Raw genomic sequence first — 16,045 nt, forward strand, 5'->3', positions numbered from 1 at the left:
CAGATCACCCACTGGCAATCTAAACATGTCTCATTACATTTACATTTATAATACCAGATCACCCACTGGCAGTCTAAACATGTCTCATTAATACCAGATCACACACTGGCAGTCTAACCATGTCTCATTAATATCAGATCACCCACTGGCAGTCTAAACATGTCTCATTAATATCAGATCAAACACTGGCAGTCTAACCATGTCTCATTAATATCAGATCACCCACTGGCAGTCTAAACATGTCTCATTAATACCAGATCACCCACTGGCAGTCTAACCATGTCTCATTAATATCAGATCACCCACTGGCAGTCTAAACATGTCTCACTAATACCAGATCACCCACTGGCAGTCTAACCATGTCTCATTAATATCAGATCACCCACTGGCAGTCTAAACATGTCTCACTAATACCAGATCACCCACTGGCAGTCTAACCATGTCTCATTAATATCAGATCACCCACTGGCAGTCTAAACATGTCTCACTAATACCAGATCACCCACTGGCAGTCTAACCATGTCTCACTAATACCAGATCACCCACTGGCAGTCTAACCATGTCTCATTAATATCAGATCACCCACTGGCAGTCTAAACATGTCTCATTAATACCAGATCACCCACTGGCAGTCTAACCATGTCTCATTAATATCAGATCACCCACTGGCAGTCTAAACCATGTCTCATTAATATCAGATCACACACTGGCAGTCTAAACCATGTAATACCAGATCCCGCACTGGCAGCCTAAACCATGTCTCATTAATATCAGATCACACACTGGTAGTCTAAACCATGTAATACCAGATCAACCAGATCACACACTGGCAGTCTAAACCATGTCATACCAGATCGCCCACTGGCAGTCTAAACCATGTCTCACTGATACCAGATCACCCACTGGCAGTCTAAACCATGTTATACCAGATCGCCCACTGGCAGTCTAAACCATGTCTCACTGATACCAGATCACCCACTGGCAGTCTAAACCATGTCATACCAGATCACACACTGGCAGCCTAAACCATGTCTCACTAATACCAGATCAAACACTGGCAGTCTAACCATGTCTTACTAATACCAGATCACCCACTGGCAGTCTAAACCATGTAATACCAGATCACACACTGGCAGTCTAAACCATGTAATACCAGATCACCCACTGGCAGTCTAAACATGTATCATTGATACCAGATCACCCACTGGCAGTCTAACCATGTCTCATTAATACCAGATCACCCACTGGCAGTCTAACCATGTCTCACTAATATCAGATCACCCACTGGCAGTCTAACCATGTCTCATTAATATCAGATCAAACACTGGCAGTCTAAACATGTCTCACTAATACCAGATCACTCACTGGCAGTCTAAACCATGTAATACCAGATCAAACACTGGCAGTCTAAACCATGTTATACCAGATCGCCCACTGGCAGTCTAAACCATGTCTCACTGATACCAGATCACCCACTGGCAGTCTAAACCATGTCTCACTGATACCAGATCACCCACTGGCAGTCTAAATCATGTTATACCAGATCAAACACTGGCAGTCTAAACCATGTTATACCAGATCACCCACTGGCAGTCTAAACCATGTTATACCATGTTATACCAGATCACCCACTGGCAGTCTAAACCATGTTATACCAGATCACCCACTGGCAGTCTAACCATGTCTCACTAATACCAGATCTCCCACTGGTAGTCTAAACCATGTCTCACTAATAGCAGATCACACACTGGTAGTCTCAACCATGTTATACCAGATCACACACTGGCAGCCTAAACCATGTCTCACTAATGTCTAATCTGATCTGAGACCTGCTTTAGTGTTTTTCCTGTCTTTCTCTCCCCGCAGCTACACCGGACCTGATGAGTGTTCTATTTTGTATGGAGACTCCCAGGTAATGTAAATCCTCTCTCTGCTTGACAACAGATTAAATTACCAGAGAGGAGAAGTTAAATGCCACTCGGCTCATTAATTATAAAGGGTTATTTTTCTCTTTCTGCTTTCTAGGGCTGTGTGAATATCATATTAATTACCTCCGTGGGGGAGACTCTGAGGTAAACATGTTTTTTTTTAAATGTTAACTTTATGCATCTATTGAACAATCACAGGAATGCATCATCATCTTAAAGGTAAATTGTTAAGTCAACAAAAAGGTATTAGGAAAAAAGGCCAATGTAACTTAAAATGGCTGTCTACTGTTTCCATGGCAATGTATAGCTTGATAGCCTAATTTGAGGTTTTGGGTGATAACAAATCTAGTATATCAGTTTATTTTTTATTTTTTATGTGATACGAAGAGGGTGGTTTGCACACAAATAGAGACATTTCAAAGTATTCCTTTTTAATTTGTCATTTCTTTGCTGGTAAATAATTATGGGAATGTGATGTCATTGAACAGATTGGTCGCACTCGCACAGAATATGTGACAGCCAAACATCTCTGTGCCAACACTGTAACTGTATATATAATTTAGTGCTGTTTCATACAGTTCTACATCTTTATTTGCAGAATGTGGAAGAAATTACCAAAAATTGAGAATGTGCCTAACATCGGGATAGACAACGCAGTGCTTTCTCAGAATGTGACATACATTCGATGGAAGGTCCACCAGGACTGGGTGACAAAGGTGACGTTTAGTTTTTCTCGATGCACACTGGGATACCTTTTTGTCTATCTATGGAATAAGCATTTCTGCCTGTTAGATGATTGTGTATGGTACAAAAAGAGTGACGCCCTCTCCCCATAGACTCAATATGAATACTGGCCCTGATGCACAAATATGCCCACTATAGTACTTTTGCTTGATCATTTTTACACACTTCACCAGCTGAAATGTTGTGAGTCAATAAGTACTCAGCTCCCTTGTTATGGCATGCTTAAATAAGTTCAGGACGAAGAATGTGCTTAACAAGTCACATAATACGTTGCATAGACTCACTCTGTGTGCAATAATATTGTTTAACATGATCTTTGAATGACTACCTCATCACTGTATCCCACACATAATTATCTGTAAGGTCCCCCAGTCGAGCAGTGAATTTCAAACACAGATTCAACCACAAAGACCAGGGAGGTTTTCCAATGCCTCGCAATGAAGGGCACCTATTGGTAGATGGTTATAAAAAACAGACTTTGAATATCCCTTTGAGCATGGTGAAGTTATTAATTATACATTGGATAGTGTATCAATACACCCAGTCACTACAAAGATACAATAATCCTTCCTAACTCAGTTGCCGGAGAGGAAAGAAACCCTCCAGGGATTTTACAATGAGGCCAGCGATGACTTTAAAACAGTTACAGAATGTCATGGTTGTGATATGAGAACTGAGGATGGACATTGTAGTTACTCCACAATACTAAACTAATTGACAGAGTGAAAAGAAACCTGTACAGAACAAGAAAATATTCAAAAACATGCATCCTGTTTGCAACAAGGCACTAAAGTAATACTGCCAAAAATGTGGCAAAGCAATTCACTTTTTGTCCTGAATACAAAGTGTTATGTTTGGGGCAAATCCAATACAACACATTACTGAGTACCACACTCCATATTTTCAAGCATGGTGGTGGCTGCATCATGTTATATTTATGCTTGTCATCATTAAACATGTTTTATTAAAAGAAGGAGAATAGAGCTAAGGACAGGCAAAATCCTTGAGGAAAACCTGGTTCAGTCTGCTTTCCAACAGACACTGGGAGATAAATTCCCCTTCCACCAGGACAATAACCTAAAACAAAAGGCAAAATATACACAGGAGTTGCTTACCAAGATGACATTGAATGTTTCTGAGTGGTCTAGTTACAGTTTTGACTTAAATTGGCTTGAACATCTATTGAAAAACTTGAAAATGACTGTCTGGCAATGATCAACAACCAACTTGACAGAGCTTGAAGAATTTGTAAAAGAATAATGTGCAAATATTGTACAATCCAGGTGTGTAAAACTTTTATTAGAGACTTATACAGAAATACCCACAGCTGTAATCACTACCAAAGGTGATTCTAACATGTATTGACTCAGGGGTGTGAATAATTACACTTTACATTTCTGTATTTCATTTTCAATAAATTTGCAAGCATTTCTGAAAACATGTTTTCACTTTGTTATTATGGGGTATTATGTGTAGATGGAGGAGACAATAATCAATTTAATTCATTTTGAATTCAGGCTGTAACACAACAAATGTAGAATAGATCAAGGGGTATGAATACTTTCTGAAGGCACTGATGTATATTTTCATAATTTTTACACACAACAATACCTTGAGATTTCTTTGACATTTTAGGTGAAATATCTTCCAGACATTTGTGCGATTGTTTCCACCTCCAATCATGAAGCCTCTTCCCTCGTCATAGGTAATTACTCATTGTCACATCCATATTCTCATCTCAGCTTGATGTATTCAAGTTCAAACTCACTTCTGGTGTGCAGGCCCTTTGGTCTGGTGGTCTAAGTACATTTATGGTTCAATACTTGTCTTCAACATTCCCAATTATTATTATTATTAACAATTGTCCATTAAAATAACATCAAATTGATCAGAAATACAGTGTAGACATTTTTGATGTTGTAAATTACTATTTTAGCTGGAAACGGCTGATTTTGTTAATGGAATATCTACATAGGCGTACAGAGGGCCATAATTAGCAACCATCACTCTCCTGTGTTCTAATGGCACGTTGTGTTAGCTAATCCAAGTTTATCATTTTAAAAGGCTAATTGATCATTAGAAAACCCCTTTGCAATTATGTGTACTGATTAAAGAAGCAATAAAGCTGTCCTTCTTTAGACTAGTTGAGTATCTGGAGCATCAGCATTTGTGGGTTCGATTACAGGCTCACAATGGCCAGAAACAAAGACCTTTCTTCTGAAACTCTTCTAAAACCAGTTTGCGTTCCCTTCACAGAACAGAGCAAATGGGGTCTAACCAGAATAGAAAAAGGAGTGGGAGGCCCCGGTCCACAACTGAGCAAGAGGACAAGTACATTAGAGTGTCTAGTTTGAGAAACAGACACTTTTACAGTTAAGTCCTTAACTGGCAGCTTCATTAAATAGTACCCACAAAACACCAGTCTCAACGTCAACAGTGAAGAGGCGACTCCGGGATGCTGGCCTTCTACATTTTACATTTAAGTCATTTAGCAGACGCTCTTATCCAGAGCGACTTACAAATTGGTGCGTTCACCTTAAGACATCCAGTGGAACAGCCACTTTACAATAGTGCATCTAAATCTTTTAAGGGGGGGCGGGGGTGAGAAGGATTACTTTATCCTATCCTAGGTATTCCTGAAAGAGGTGGGGTTTCAGGTGTCTCCGGAAGGTGGTGATTGACTCCGCTGTCCTGGCGTCGTGAGGGAGTTTGTTCCACCATTGGGGGGCCAGAGCAGCGAACAGTTTTGACTGGGCTGCGCGGGAACTGTACTTCCTCAGTGGTAGGGAGGCAGGCATGCCAGAGGTGGATGAACGCAGTGCCCTTGTTTGGGTGTAGGGCCTGATCAGAGCCTGGAGGTACTGAGGTGCCGTTCCCCTCACAGCTCCGTAGGCAAGCACCATGGTCTTGTAGCGGATGCGAGCTTCAACTGGAAGCCAGTGGAGAGAGCGGAGGAGCGGGGTGACGTGAGAGAACTTGGGAAGGTTGAACACCAGACGGGCTGCGGCGTTCTGGATGAGTTGTAGGGGTTTAATGGCACAGGCAGGGAGCCCAGCCAACAGCGAGTTGCAGTAATCCAGACGGGAGATGACAAGTGCCTGGATTAGGACCTGCGCTGCTTCCTGTGTGAGGCAGGGTCGTACTCTGCGGATGTTGTAGAGCATGAACCTACAAGAACGGGCCACCGCCTTGATGTTAGTTGAGAACGACAGGGTGTTGTCCAGGATCACGCCAAGGTTCTTAGCGCTCTGGGAGGAGGACACAATGGAGTTGTCAACCGTGATGGCGAGATCATGGAACGGGCAGTCCTTCCCCGGGAGGAAGAGCAGCTCCGTCTTGCCGAGGTTCAGCTTGAGGTGGTGATCCGTCATCCACACTGATATGTCTGCCAGACATGCAGAGATGCGATTCGCCACCTGGTCATCAGAAGGGGGAAAGGAGAAGATTAATTGTGTGTCGTCTGCAGAGTAGGCAGAGTTGCAAAGAAAAAGCCATATCTCAGACTGGCCAATGAAAATAAAAGATTAAGATGGGAAAAAGAAACTGACACTGGACAGAGAAACTTTGCCTAGAAGGCCAGCATCGAGCCAGCAGGAGTAGTACACAACGTTGCACGAGATCTTCAGTTTCTTGGCAATTTCTCGCATAGAATAGCCTTCACTTCTCACAACAAGAATAGACTGATGAGTTTCAGAAGAAAGGTCTTCGTTTCTGGCCATTTTGAGCCTGTAATTGAACCCACAAATACTGATGCTCCAGATTCTCAACTAGTCTAAAGAAGGCCCGTTTATTGCTTCTTTAATCAGAACAACAGTTTTCAGCTGTGCTAACTTAATTTCAAAAGGGTTTTCTAATGATCAATTAGCCTTTTAAAATGATAAACTTGGATTAGCTAACACAACAGGCCATTGGAACACAGGAGTGATGGTTGCTGATAATGGCCCTCTGTACGCCTATGTAGATATTCCATTTTAAAATGCTACAATAGTCATTTACAACATTAACAATGTCTACACTGTATTTTTGATCAATTTGATGTTATTTTAATGAACAAATAAATGTGCTTTTCTTTCAAAAACTAGGATGCTTATAAGTGACCCCAAACTTTTGAATGGTAGTGTCTGTCTGTCTGTCTGTCTGTCTGTCTGTCTGTCTGTCTGTCTGTCTGTCTGTCTGTCTGTCTGTCTGTCTGTCTGTCTGTCTGTCTGTCTGTAAGAGTGTAGGTATGCTCATATATTAAACAGCATATTAGTGCTTTTATGTTTAATTGATATAGTTGAATGTATCACTTCTGACTTTGAAACAACACAATCCGATCTCATGCCCAGGCTGCGTTCTCTCGTCCACCAACATCGAGCAGCAGATGAGGGAAATCAGGGAGGTGTGTCGGGATGGGAAGGCCAAGAGAGCCCTTTCTAATAACAATGGGTCTCCTCAGCCCCGGGCACCATGTGACGAGACCGTCTTCAATGTCTACAAGGGCGTCATGACCTTTGACCTCAGCAAACAGCACAACCTGCTGGTGACCGGAGGGATGGACAGGGTGCTGCGTCTGTGGAACCCCTACGTCCCTGGGTGAGGAAACCCACAGGAAACTCTTATGTCTCTGAATGCTACTGGGTGTACAGGCTTTTCATCCAGCCCTACAGTAAGGCACTGGCATGATGAAAGGGACACTCTGTTGTTGTTCTATAACAGGAATCCCACAGGTGTGTTAAAGGGCCACTGTTGTTGTTCTATAACAGGAAGCCCACAGGCGTGTTAAAGGGACACTCTGTTGTTGTTCTATAACAGGAAGCCCACAGGCGTGTTAAAGGGACACTCTGTTGTTGTTCTATAACAGGAAGCCCACAGATGTGTTAAAGGGACACTCTGTTGTTGTTCTATAACAGGAAGCCCACAGGCGTGTTAAAGGGACACTCTGTTGTTGTTCTATAACAGGAAGCCCACAGGTGTGTTAAAGGGACACTCTGCTCCCATCTTCTACCTCTTCATCTCCTCAGAGGAAAACCGTATATTTTCTGTCTCTATGGACAACACTGCCAAGGTGGGACACCATTTACTTCTCCTTCGAACTACAACTTATTGCCTGACTTTCCTCAAAATTGGTCTTCTGTTGAGATAAATCCACACCCTAGGCCATCAGTTTGGTAGATGCAGCTGTAGGCCAGAATCCATGAATGGAAAAGATGAGCACCATGTAATGTAATCTAGACTCGTAGTGCTCATCTTTTTCCATTCGTTTGGGGTTGAAAAGTGGAGGCATGTAGCTGTTTCTACACAACCGATAAGGAGGGACGTGAACTCATCTTAACCTTAGACTACTTTTGAGGTCTGAGAACATCTGAAAAACGTTGGCTTTGGAGTGTAATGGCCTTTTAAAAAGTTGATGACTGTCTGTCTTTCAGATCTGGGATATCCATGACCAAATCTGCCTCATCACAGCCCACCCCAAAGCCAGCCTCATCCGTGGAGACATGTCTGCATGCCTGTATTCTCCTTCCATCAAGGCACTGTACATCGCAGCTGACTCACTAGCGCTGCTCTCTCTCAGGACCAGGTCAATTACTTTGCTACTGGGCTGTATCTTAAATGACCCCCTATTCCATGTATGACGCACTACTTCTCTCTGGTCAAAATAAGTGCACTTTATAGGGAATAGGGAGCCATTTGTTACCGTTAGGGTGCCCCTAAATAGGGGCACCCTAACGGGTGATGGGACTGGGAGCCACAAAAAAAAACAGAAATCATCACGAGGGGCTGCAGTGGCTTGTGGATCTGCGTACCCACATCCAAAACGTCCACGGGGGGCAAATGTTTGCAGTTTTTAATATGATAACTGAGGATCAATGAGCCCCACTCCGGTTGGTAATTTGATCATGCTTACTACAAGTTCAGATAGCTGGCCGCTAGACTAAATGACCAATCTAAATAGTTTTTGCTGACCGTAGCGAATTGAGTGACTGCTGATGCACAACCAAATTTCAAAATTGCATCTTGTGTATTATATTATTCTTTCTCTCAACAGTAAGTTGACACCCCGACTGAATTCCAAAATATACACTACCGTTCAAAGGTTTGGGGTCACTTAAAATGTCCTTGATTTTGAAAGAAAAGCAAAGATGTTTGCCCATTAAAATAACATAAAATTGATTAGAAATACAGTGTAGACATTGTTAATATTGTAAATGACTATTGTTGCTGGAAACGGTGGATTTTTAATGGAATATCTACATAGTCGTACAGAGGCCCATTGTCAGCAACCATCACTCCTGTGTTCCAACGGCACGTTGTGTTAGCTAATCCAAATTTATCATTTTAAAAGGCTAATTGATCATTAGAAAACCCTTTTGAAATTATGTTAGCACAGCTGAAAACTGTTGTTCTGATTACAGAAGCAATAAACGGGCCTTCTTTAGACTAGTTGAGAATCTGGAGCATCAGTATTTACAGGCTCAAAATGGCCAGAAACAAAGACCTTTCTTCTGAAACTCATCAGTCTATTCTTGTTGTGAGAAGTGAAGGCTATTCCATGCGAGAAATTGCCAAGAAACTGAAGATCTCGTGCAACGCTATGTACTACTCCCTTCACAGAACAGTGCAAACTGTCTCTAACCAGAATAAAAAGAGGAGTGGGAGGCTCCGGTGCACAACTGAGCAAGAGGACAAGTACATTAGTGTCTAGTTTGAGAAACAGATGCCTCATATGTCCTTAACTGGCAGCTTCATTGAATAGTACCCACAGAACACCAGTATAAATGTCAACAGTGAAGTGGTGACTCCGGGATGCTGGCCTTCTAGGCAAAGTTCCTCTGTCCAGTGTCAAAAACCAAGCCATGAGGTCGAAGGAATTGTCCGCTTTGAGATAGGATTGTGTCGAGGCACAGATCTGGGGAAGGGTACAAAAAATGTCTGCAGCATTGAAAGTCCCCAAGAACACAGTAGCCTCCATCATTCTTTTTTATTATTATTATTTTTTCTTCACCTTTGTTTAACCAGGTAGGCCAGTTGAGAACAAGTTCTCTTTTACAACTGAGACCTGGCCAAGATAAAGCAAAGCAGTGCGACAAAAACAAAGACACAGAGTTACACATGGAATATACAAACGTACAGTCAATAACACAATAGAAAAGTTGTATACAGTGTGTGCAAATGAAGTAAGGAGGTAAGGCAATAAATAGACCATAGTGGTGAAGTAATTACAATTTAGTAATTAACACTGGAGTGGAATGGGAATTTTAAAATAAAATAAGATTGGATCCACCAATCAGGGGAGAAGGGCCTTGGTCAGGGAGGTGACCAAGAAACCAATGATCACTCTGACAGAGCTCTAGAGATAGGAAAACCTTCCAGAAGGACAACTATCTCTGCAGCACTCCACCAATCAGGCCTTTATGGTAGAGTGGCCAGACAGAAGCCACTCCTCAGTAAAAGGCACATGACAACCCACTTGGAGTTTGCCAAAATGCACTGAAAGACTCTCAGACCATGAGAAACAAGATTCTCTGGTCTGATGAAACCAAGATTGAGCTCTTTGGCCTGAATGCCAAGCGTCTCGTCTGGAGTAAACCTGGCACCATCCCTATGTTGAAGCATGGTGGTAGCAGCATCATGCTGTGTGGATGTTTTTCACCAGCAGGGACTGGGAGACCAGTCAGGATTGAGGGAAAGAGGAACAGAGCAAAGTACAGAGAGATCCTTGATGAAAACTTGTTCCAGAGCACTCAGGACCTCAGACTGGGGCGAGGGTTTACCTTCCAACAGGACAACGACCCTAAGCATACTGCCAATACAATGCATGAGTGGCTTCGGGACAAGTCTCTGAATGTCCCTGAACCTGGACTTGAACATCTCTGGAGAGACCAGAAAATAGGTGGGCAGCAATGCGCCCAATCCAAACTGACAGAACTTGAGAGGATCTGTAGAGAAAAATGGGAGAAACTTCCCAAATACAGGTGTGCCAAGCTTGTAGCGTCATACCCAAGAAGACTTGAGGCTATAATCGCTGACAAAGGTGCTTCAACAAAGGGTCTGAATACTTATGTAAATTTGATATTTCAGTTTTTTATTTTGATTAAATTAGCAAACATTTCTATAAACCTGTTTTTGCTTTGTCATTATGGGGTATTGTGTGTAGATTGATGAGGGGAAAAAACTATTTAATCAATTTTAGAATAAGGCTGTAATGTAACAAAATGTGGAAAAAGTCAAGCGGTCTGAATACTTTCCGAATGCGCAGTACATCCCTGAACTAGGGCAACATGAGAGGGAAATATACTAGGAAAGTACATAAGTACATAGAATAATATATTAGGATTATAGGGAATAATGTTACAGATGAGATTTGTTTTGAGATTTGTTTAAGATTTGTTATCATAAATTATTCAGGTTGAGGTAATGGTTTTCACACCTCTCCTTTTCTCACTCGTTCAACTCTTCTCTTCACCATCTCTCTCTCGTCACCATTTATCTTCTCCCCTCACCATCTCTGCTCTTCTTTCTTCTCCGTTGCTCTCGTCTCTACTCCTCGTCATGTCTGTCCCCTCTTCTCCTCAACATCTCTCCTCTGTCCTCTTCACCGTCTCTCTCCTCCCTTCTTCTCAACACCTCTCATCTCTTGTCCTAACAATCTTCCTCTCCTCTCACCTCCTCACCATCTCTCTCCTCTTTTCTCCTTCAGTCCCCAGCCCCAGGGACATCTGATCGTGTCTCACATGGAGCCTGTGTTGTGCTGCGGCTATAGCCACGAGTTCAGACAGGTCGTCAGCTGCACAGAAGGATCCGTAAGTTTGAAGTAATTCTCACCTCGGAACCCTTTATTTATTCCCCTCTTTAAAAAAAAAGGGGAGGGGGGGACTTTAGTTTCTCAGACTTTATTTCAACAGTTGGGAAGGAGACGGACAGAATCCCCGTCACAGGGGCATTGTGCTATCCGGAGTCGGCTACATAGACCAGTACACCAAACTCCGGCACTGAGACCCTTTCACCCAGGACATAATTCCAGGAAATGCTGCACTAGATACTGGTCCCACAGACATAATTACGTACACATAGAACTAGTAATGGTAATTTAATATGATCTTTGTGGTCCCACCCATACACTATATAAAGATTTACTGAACACCACACATATATTGTATAGGATATGTCATTGGTCACACCACATGTTGTCTAACTGATCCTAGGTGGTGAAGGTGTGGGATTTCGACACAGGGAGCCATGTGTTTGAATTTGGTGGTGCCCACGGACAGTCTGCCATTACCTGTATGACCTTTGACCCCAAGGGAAGGAGGTATGGAAGCTCTTTTTAATGACTGATTATTGCTATGTGATATTTTCCCATAAGTGCAATGTGACCATACTGTTGCCTACCTAACGGCAGCTCAGAGTAACGGCGAAAATGAGGAGTGATGAAGAGTGTGCACTGCAGATGGTGTTTTGTTTGGATTGTGGTGTTTGCCTTACTTGAATCGAAATAGAACTTCAAAAACAAATGTGTTTGAATGAATGTTTGAAGGAAAGAAATAAGATGAAACTTCCTCATTACAGACTGGTCACTGGGGGGAGAGATGGCATTCTAAAGATCTGGAACTTTAACAATGGTCAGTGTCTGAAGATACTAAAAAAAGGTGAGTACATTCTAATTCATATCTCACAGTATAAAGGTGGTGTTAGGAGCATTACAGACTGGTCACTGGGGGGAGAGATGGCATTCTAAAGATCTGGAACTTTAACAATGGTCAGTGTCTGAAGATACTAAAAAAAGGTGAGTACATTCTAATTCATATCTCACAGTATAAAGGTGGTGTTAGCAGCATTACAGTGTTCAGGGTTTTGGCCTTCTCTCTGTTATATGCTACGTGAATGTGATTTGGTAACACTTTACTGTAGCCCCCTTATGTATGCATTCATAAAGCCATTATTACAGCTTTATAATACATTATAACATCTGTCATAGGCAGTTGTAAACATTATGAACAACAGCATAAGTCATTATAAAGGTAACTATAATTGGCGTTATAGATGACAGGCTAATTTGTTTGTTGTCCCTTATGTCAACTGCCTCCATAGCACAGGCTATATAACCACTAATGTGCTATAATAGTTTCACATTAACATGTCACACAGATGGGGAGTCCAACGAGGTGTGTGACTGCACCTACCTGACAGTCCACAGAAACACGTGAGTAGAACCAATGATGACAACTGTTGATTTGAAGAGAATAATGATTCATCTTAACCTTGTGAAATACATTTTTCCAGGTATGTGATGTCTGTTGGATGGGACCGCAGGATTGACGTCTACTCTGTGAGTATAGACGTGAAGAAGAACTATCTTTATAGTTATAGATAGGCCACCTATTTTCTATGTGAATGATATCACTATTGGACTCTATACATTTATTGACTCCAATGACCACTCTTCCCCTTAGGACCTATTCAACTTTATTGCCTTGAGATCTCATTTCCATTTTCATTACCTTCTGCAGTCGCCTCGCCAGAGCAGAGACTACCTGAGTGTCTGCACCGGTAGCCATGACACATTTTAAGATTAGGACTTCACAAAAACACACACAAGACAATCTTTGAAAACCCTTCAAGAGTATATTCTGAATATATTATCAGCGAGGAATATAAACGCCCTAATAAGCTTGCCTGCCTCTTTACTCTGCCATACATAAGTAATACATTTTGAAGTCGTTGAGTGTTTCCTTGGTTACCAACTTACCATGTAGCCTATCTAACCTCACGATCACATTCGTCTCTTCTTCTACACTATTCTTCAGTATAAGAGACTTCTAAGCATTAAAGGAAGAGGTGATATGTTCTGAAGAATTGACTTTCTATAGAATTCCATATTCCATAGCACTTCAGTGATACTCACACTCTTCTAGGCCTGTAGTACCAAAGGTATACACAGACCTGTCCACAGAGCTGTAATTCCATCCACCGTTGATTCTGAGAGCATCGGCAACATCATAAGAGCTGGTTTTCAAAGACAGTCCTTCTCCATAAGTAACCTCTATAACCGCTTTTTAAAATAAAATAACAAACACCACATAACTAGGAGGCATAGTAATCTCGTTCCCAGTCACTTCCGTCCAAATTGCCTGGGGATGAGGTCAGAGGCACAGAGACCAGAGCTGTAGAGATTGGCAGCCCACTTTACCAAGTCACAAAAAGGGCATCATAGGGATTCATTTAGAAATACACACATGCCTCATCTCATTTCTAGACTTCAACAATAGACGGCTGGTTGAAGATCCTCATTTCAAAATGTTGACTGCATGCCCTGTATGTTTCCATGCTAGGATTCACCAGACGAGCCTCACCACATCCAAAAGCCTCAGCCCTCATGGCAAGACGATCTGGTGAATAAGGAATGAATGAGGAACATGAATAGGTCGCTCTGGATAAGAGCGTCTGCTAAATGACTTAAATGTAAATGTAAATGTAATAGGGAACTAGACATGCAATGCCATTCAGAATATATAGGGTTAATCTAGAGTCAGCCCCTCCCTGTCCATATAGTCTTATTCATTGTGATCTAAAAGGGATCTGCACCGGTAGCCATGACAAATGGATCAACTGATCCTAAATCAGTAATCCTACGTTACGGCCCAAGTTGTCAGCCCCAGTTATCTTTGATATACTACTGCAGGTCATGGATGGGGAGCTCCAGTCCTTGGGGGTCTGGTTTTCTCCTTTGCCTGGTACCTAATTCATCCATCATGCCACTGATTCATCCATCATGTCACTGAGTAGTATACACTTGCGTTCTAAGGTTAATGATTTAAATTAGACACTGATTTGGAAGAACGCACCAAAAACCTGCAGACACTCAGGCTCAGAGGACTGCCTATTCCTGCTGTCGACCATTCAAGCTCTTGTTGGCCAGTGATGTAGAGCTGGCGGGGACGAATAAAGAATAGAATACAATTAAATTCAATACAATAGAATTATAGAAATGGAAATATAGAATTGAATACAATTATAGAATATAATTGAATGTTCTTACTGTGTTGTCTCCAGAGGAGGGGCCACATAGAGGACATCCTGTGTGTGGCCCAGTGTCCCCCCTCCCTTCTAGCCACCAGCAGCTATGACGGGGAGGTCATTGTGTGGAACCTGGTCTCTGGACACATCCAGTGTCGCTTTGCCAGCCCTCTGCAACCTGACTGCTGCCATGCCCAAGGTCAGATCACACTATCAAACCGGAGTGGTTCGCCTGCATGCCATAGAGTGTAGCTAAAGCCTACACTCTCAGAAGAAAAGGTACTGATTTGTACTTAAAAGGGTACAAACGCTTTAGGGTACATCCATTGTATCATTAGTTATGGGTAACGAATTGTACCCTTGCAGTTTGTACCTTAGAAAAGACAATAGTGTACAAAAGTGCACCTTTAGAAAAGGTGCAAATTTGCCTTTTTAGGATACCACCACAATGACAAAGCCATTTGTGCCTTTAAGTGTACACACCACTCCAATTGTCTGAATGTAGCGAAATAAGCAGGTGTCTTCGAGTTGGACTCAAACCCAGGTCCAGCAACTGGCAAGACAACAACTTAACCATTTACGCCATGAGGCCCGGACTGCTTGATGAGGTAGCAAGGTGTTGGGTAAAGGGCGCTACCATATTAATAAAAGCTCTTGTCAACTGCTCTTATGTTAGCCATTATAAAGACTTTAGACAACCTGAATTAACATAACTATAGAACACTTCAACTGGTACAACACTTCCACTCATGGATGGGTGGCCAAAAAGAGCTTAACGGAAAGCCCCGCCCCCACTAAGCCACACCTCTAAAGAGATGGCACAGGTGGATTCATTATTGTTCCTTGTGTCGGTACAAATATATATACCTTTCTTCAATACATTGTTAATTTGTACCTTTTCTACTAAGCAAAGGTACAGATCACCACCAATCATTAGTGTGCCCTACATTTGTACCCTGGGAAACAGAAATGCACCTTGACCGTACCCTTTTTTATTTCGAGTGTAGAACAATCCTCAAGGTAAATAATTGTTTTTCAAAGCTAAATGAGGAATATGCAGCGTAAAGGGACTACGTTAAAAGGGAATAGGAAAAAAATACAAACTGTGGGATGTTTTGTGCCCTATAAGGGATGGATACCTGTGTTCCCAGCATCATCTTCCTGAGGAGCCGAGCATTACATGCTAAGTTCTCCTCCGCTGCATGCCTCCTGTCCTCAGGACCCACAGGTGAGTGCCAGGAATCATGAGTTTGATTCCCGCTGGTACTACCCATAGGGAAATGTATGCACACATTACTTTAAGTCGATTTGGATTAAAGCGTCTGCTTATTGGCATATGATATATTATAAGAAACAAAATGTATTCTAATATATTG

At 42.2% G+C, this 16,045-nt stretch overlaps 1 protein-coding gene across 1 annotated transcript in view; it reads left to right on the plus strand.

Moving 5' to 3' along the window:
* Positions 1–16,045, plus strand: part of wdr95 (WD40 repeat domain 95) — a 30,652-nt gene that overhangs the window by 8,852 nt on the left and 5,755 nt on the right. Inside the window, exons 10-24 of the mRNA XM_029673296.2 lie at positions 1,867–1,912; positions 2,026–2,072; positions 2,527–2,644; positions 4,308–4,377; positions 7,001–7,247; positions 7,614–7,719; positions 8,081–8,232; positions 11,353–11,455; positions 11,858–11,964; positions 12,222–12,301; positions 12,801–12,855; positions 12,936–12,981; positions 13,985–14,044; positions 14,706–14,868; positions 15,799–15,897. Coding sequence (XP_029529156.2) covers positions 1,867–1,912; positions 2,026–2,072; positions 2,527–2,644; positions 4,308–4,377; positions 7,001–7,247; positions 7,614–7,719; positions 8,081–8,232; positions 11,353–11,455; positions 11,858–11,964; positions 12,222–12,301; positions 12,801–12,855; positions 12,936–12,981; positions 13,985–14,044; positions 14,706–14,868; positions 15,799–15,897 — 1,499 coding nt within the window. The remainder of the gene's footprint in view (positions 1–1,866; positions 1,913–2,025; positions 2,073–2,526; positions 2,645–4,307; positions 4,378–7,000; positions 7,248–7,613; positions 7,720–8,080; positions 8,233–11,352; positions 11,456–11,857; positions 11,965–12,221; positions 12,302–12,800; positions 12,856–12,935; positions 12,982–13,984; positions 14,045–14,705; positions 14,869–15,798; positions 15,898–16,045) is intronic.

Source organism: Oncorhynchus nerka, linkage group LG11 (assembly GCF_034236695.1).
Source record: "Oncorhynchus nerka isolate Pitt River linkage group LG11, Oner_Uvic_2.0, whole genome shotgun sequence".
NCBI classification, from domain to species: Eukaryota; Metazoa; Chordata; class Actinopteri; order Salmoniformes; family Salmonidae; genus Oncorhynchus; species Oncorhynchus nerka.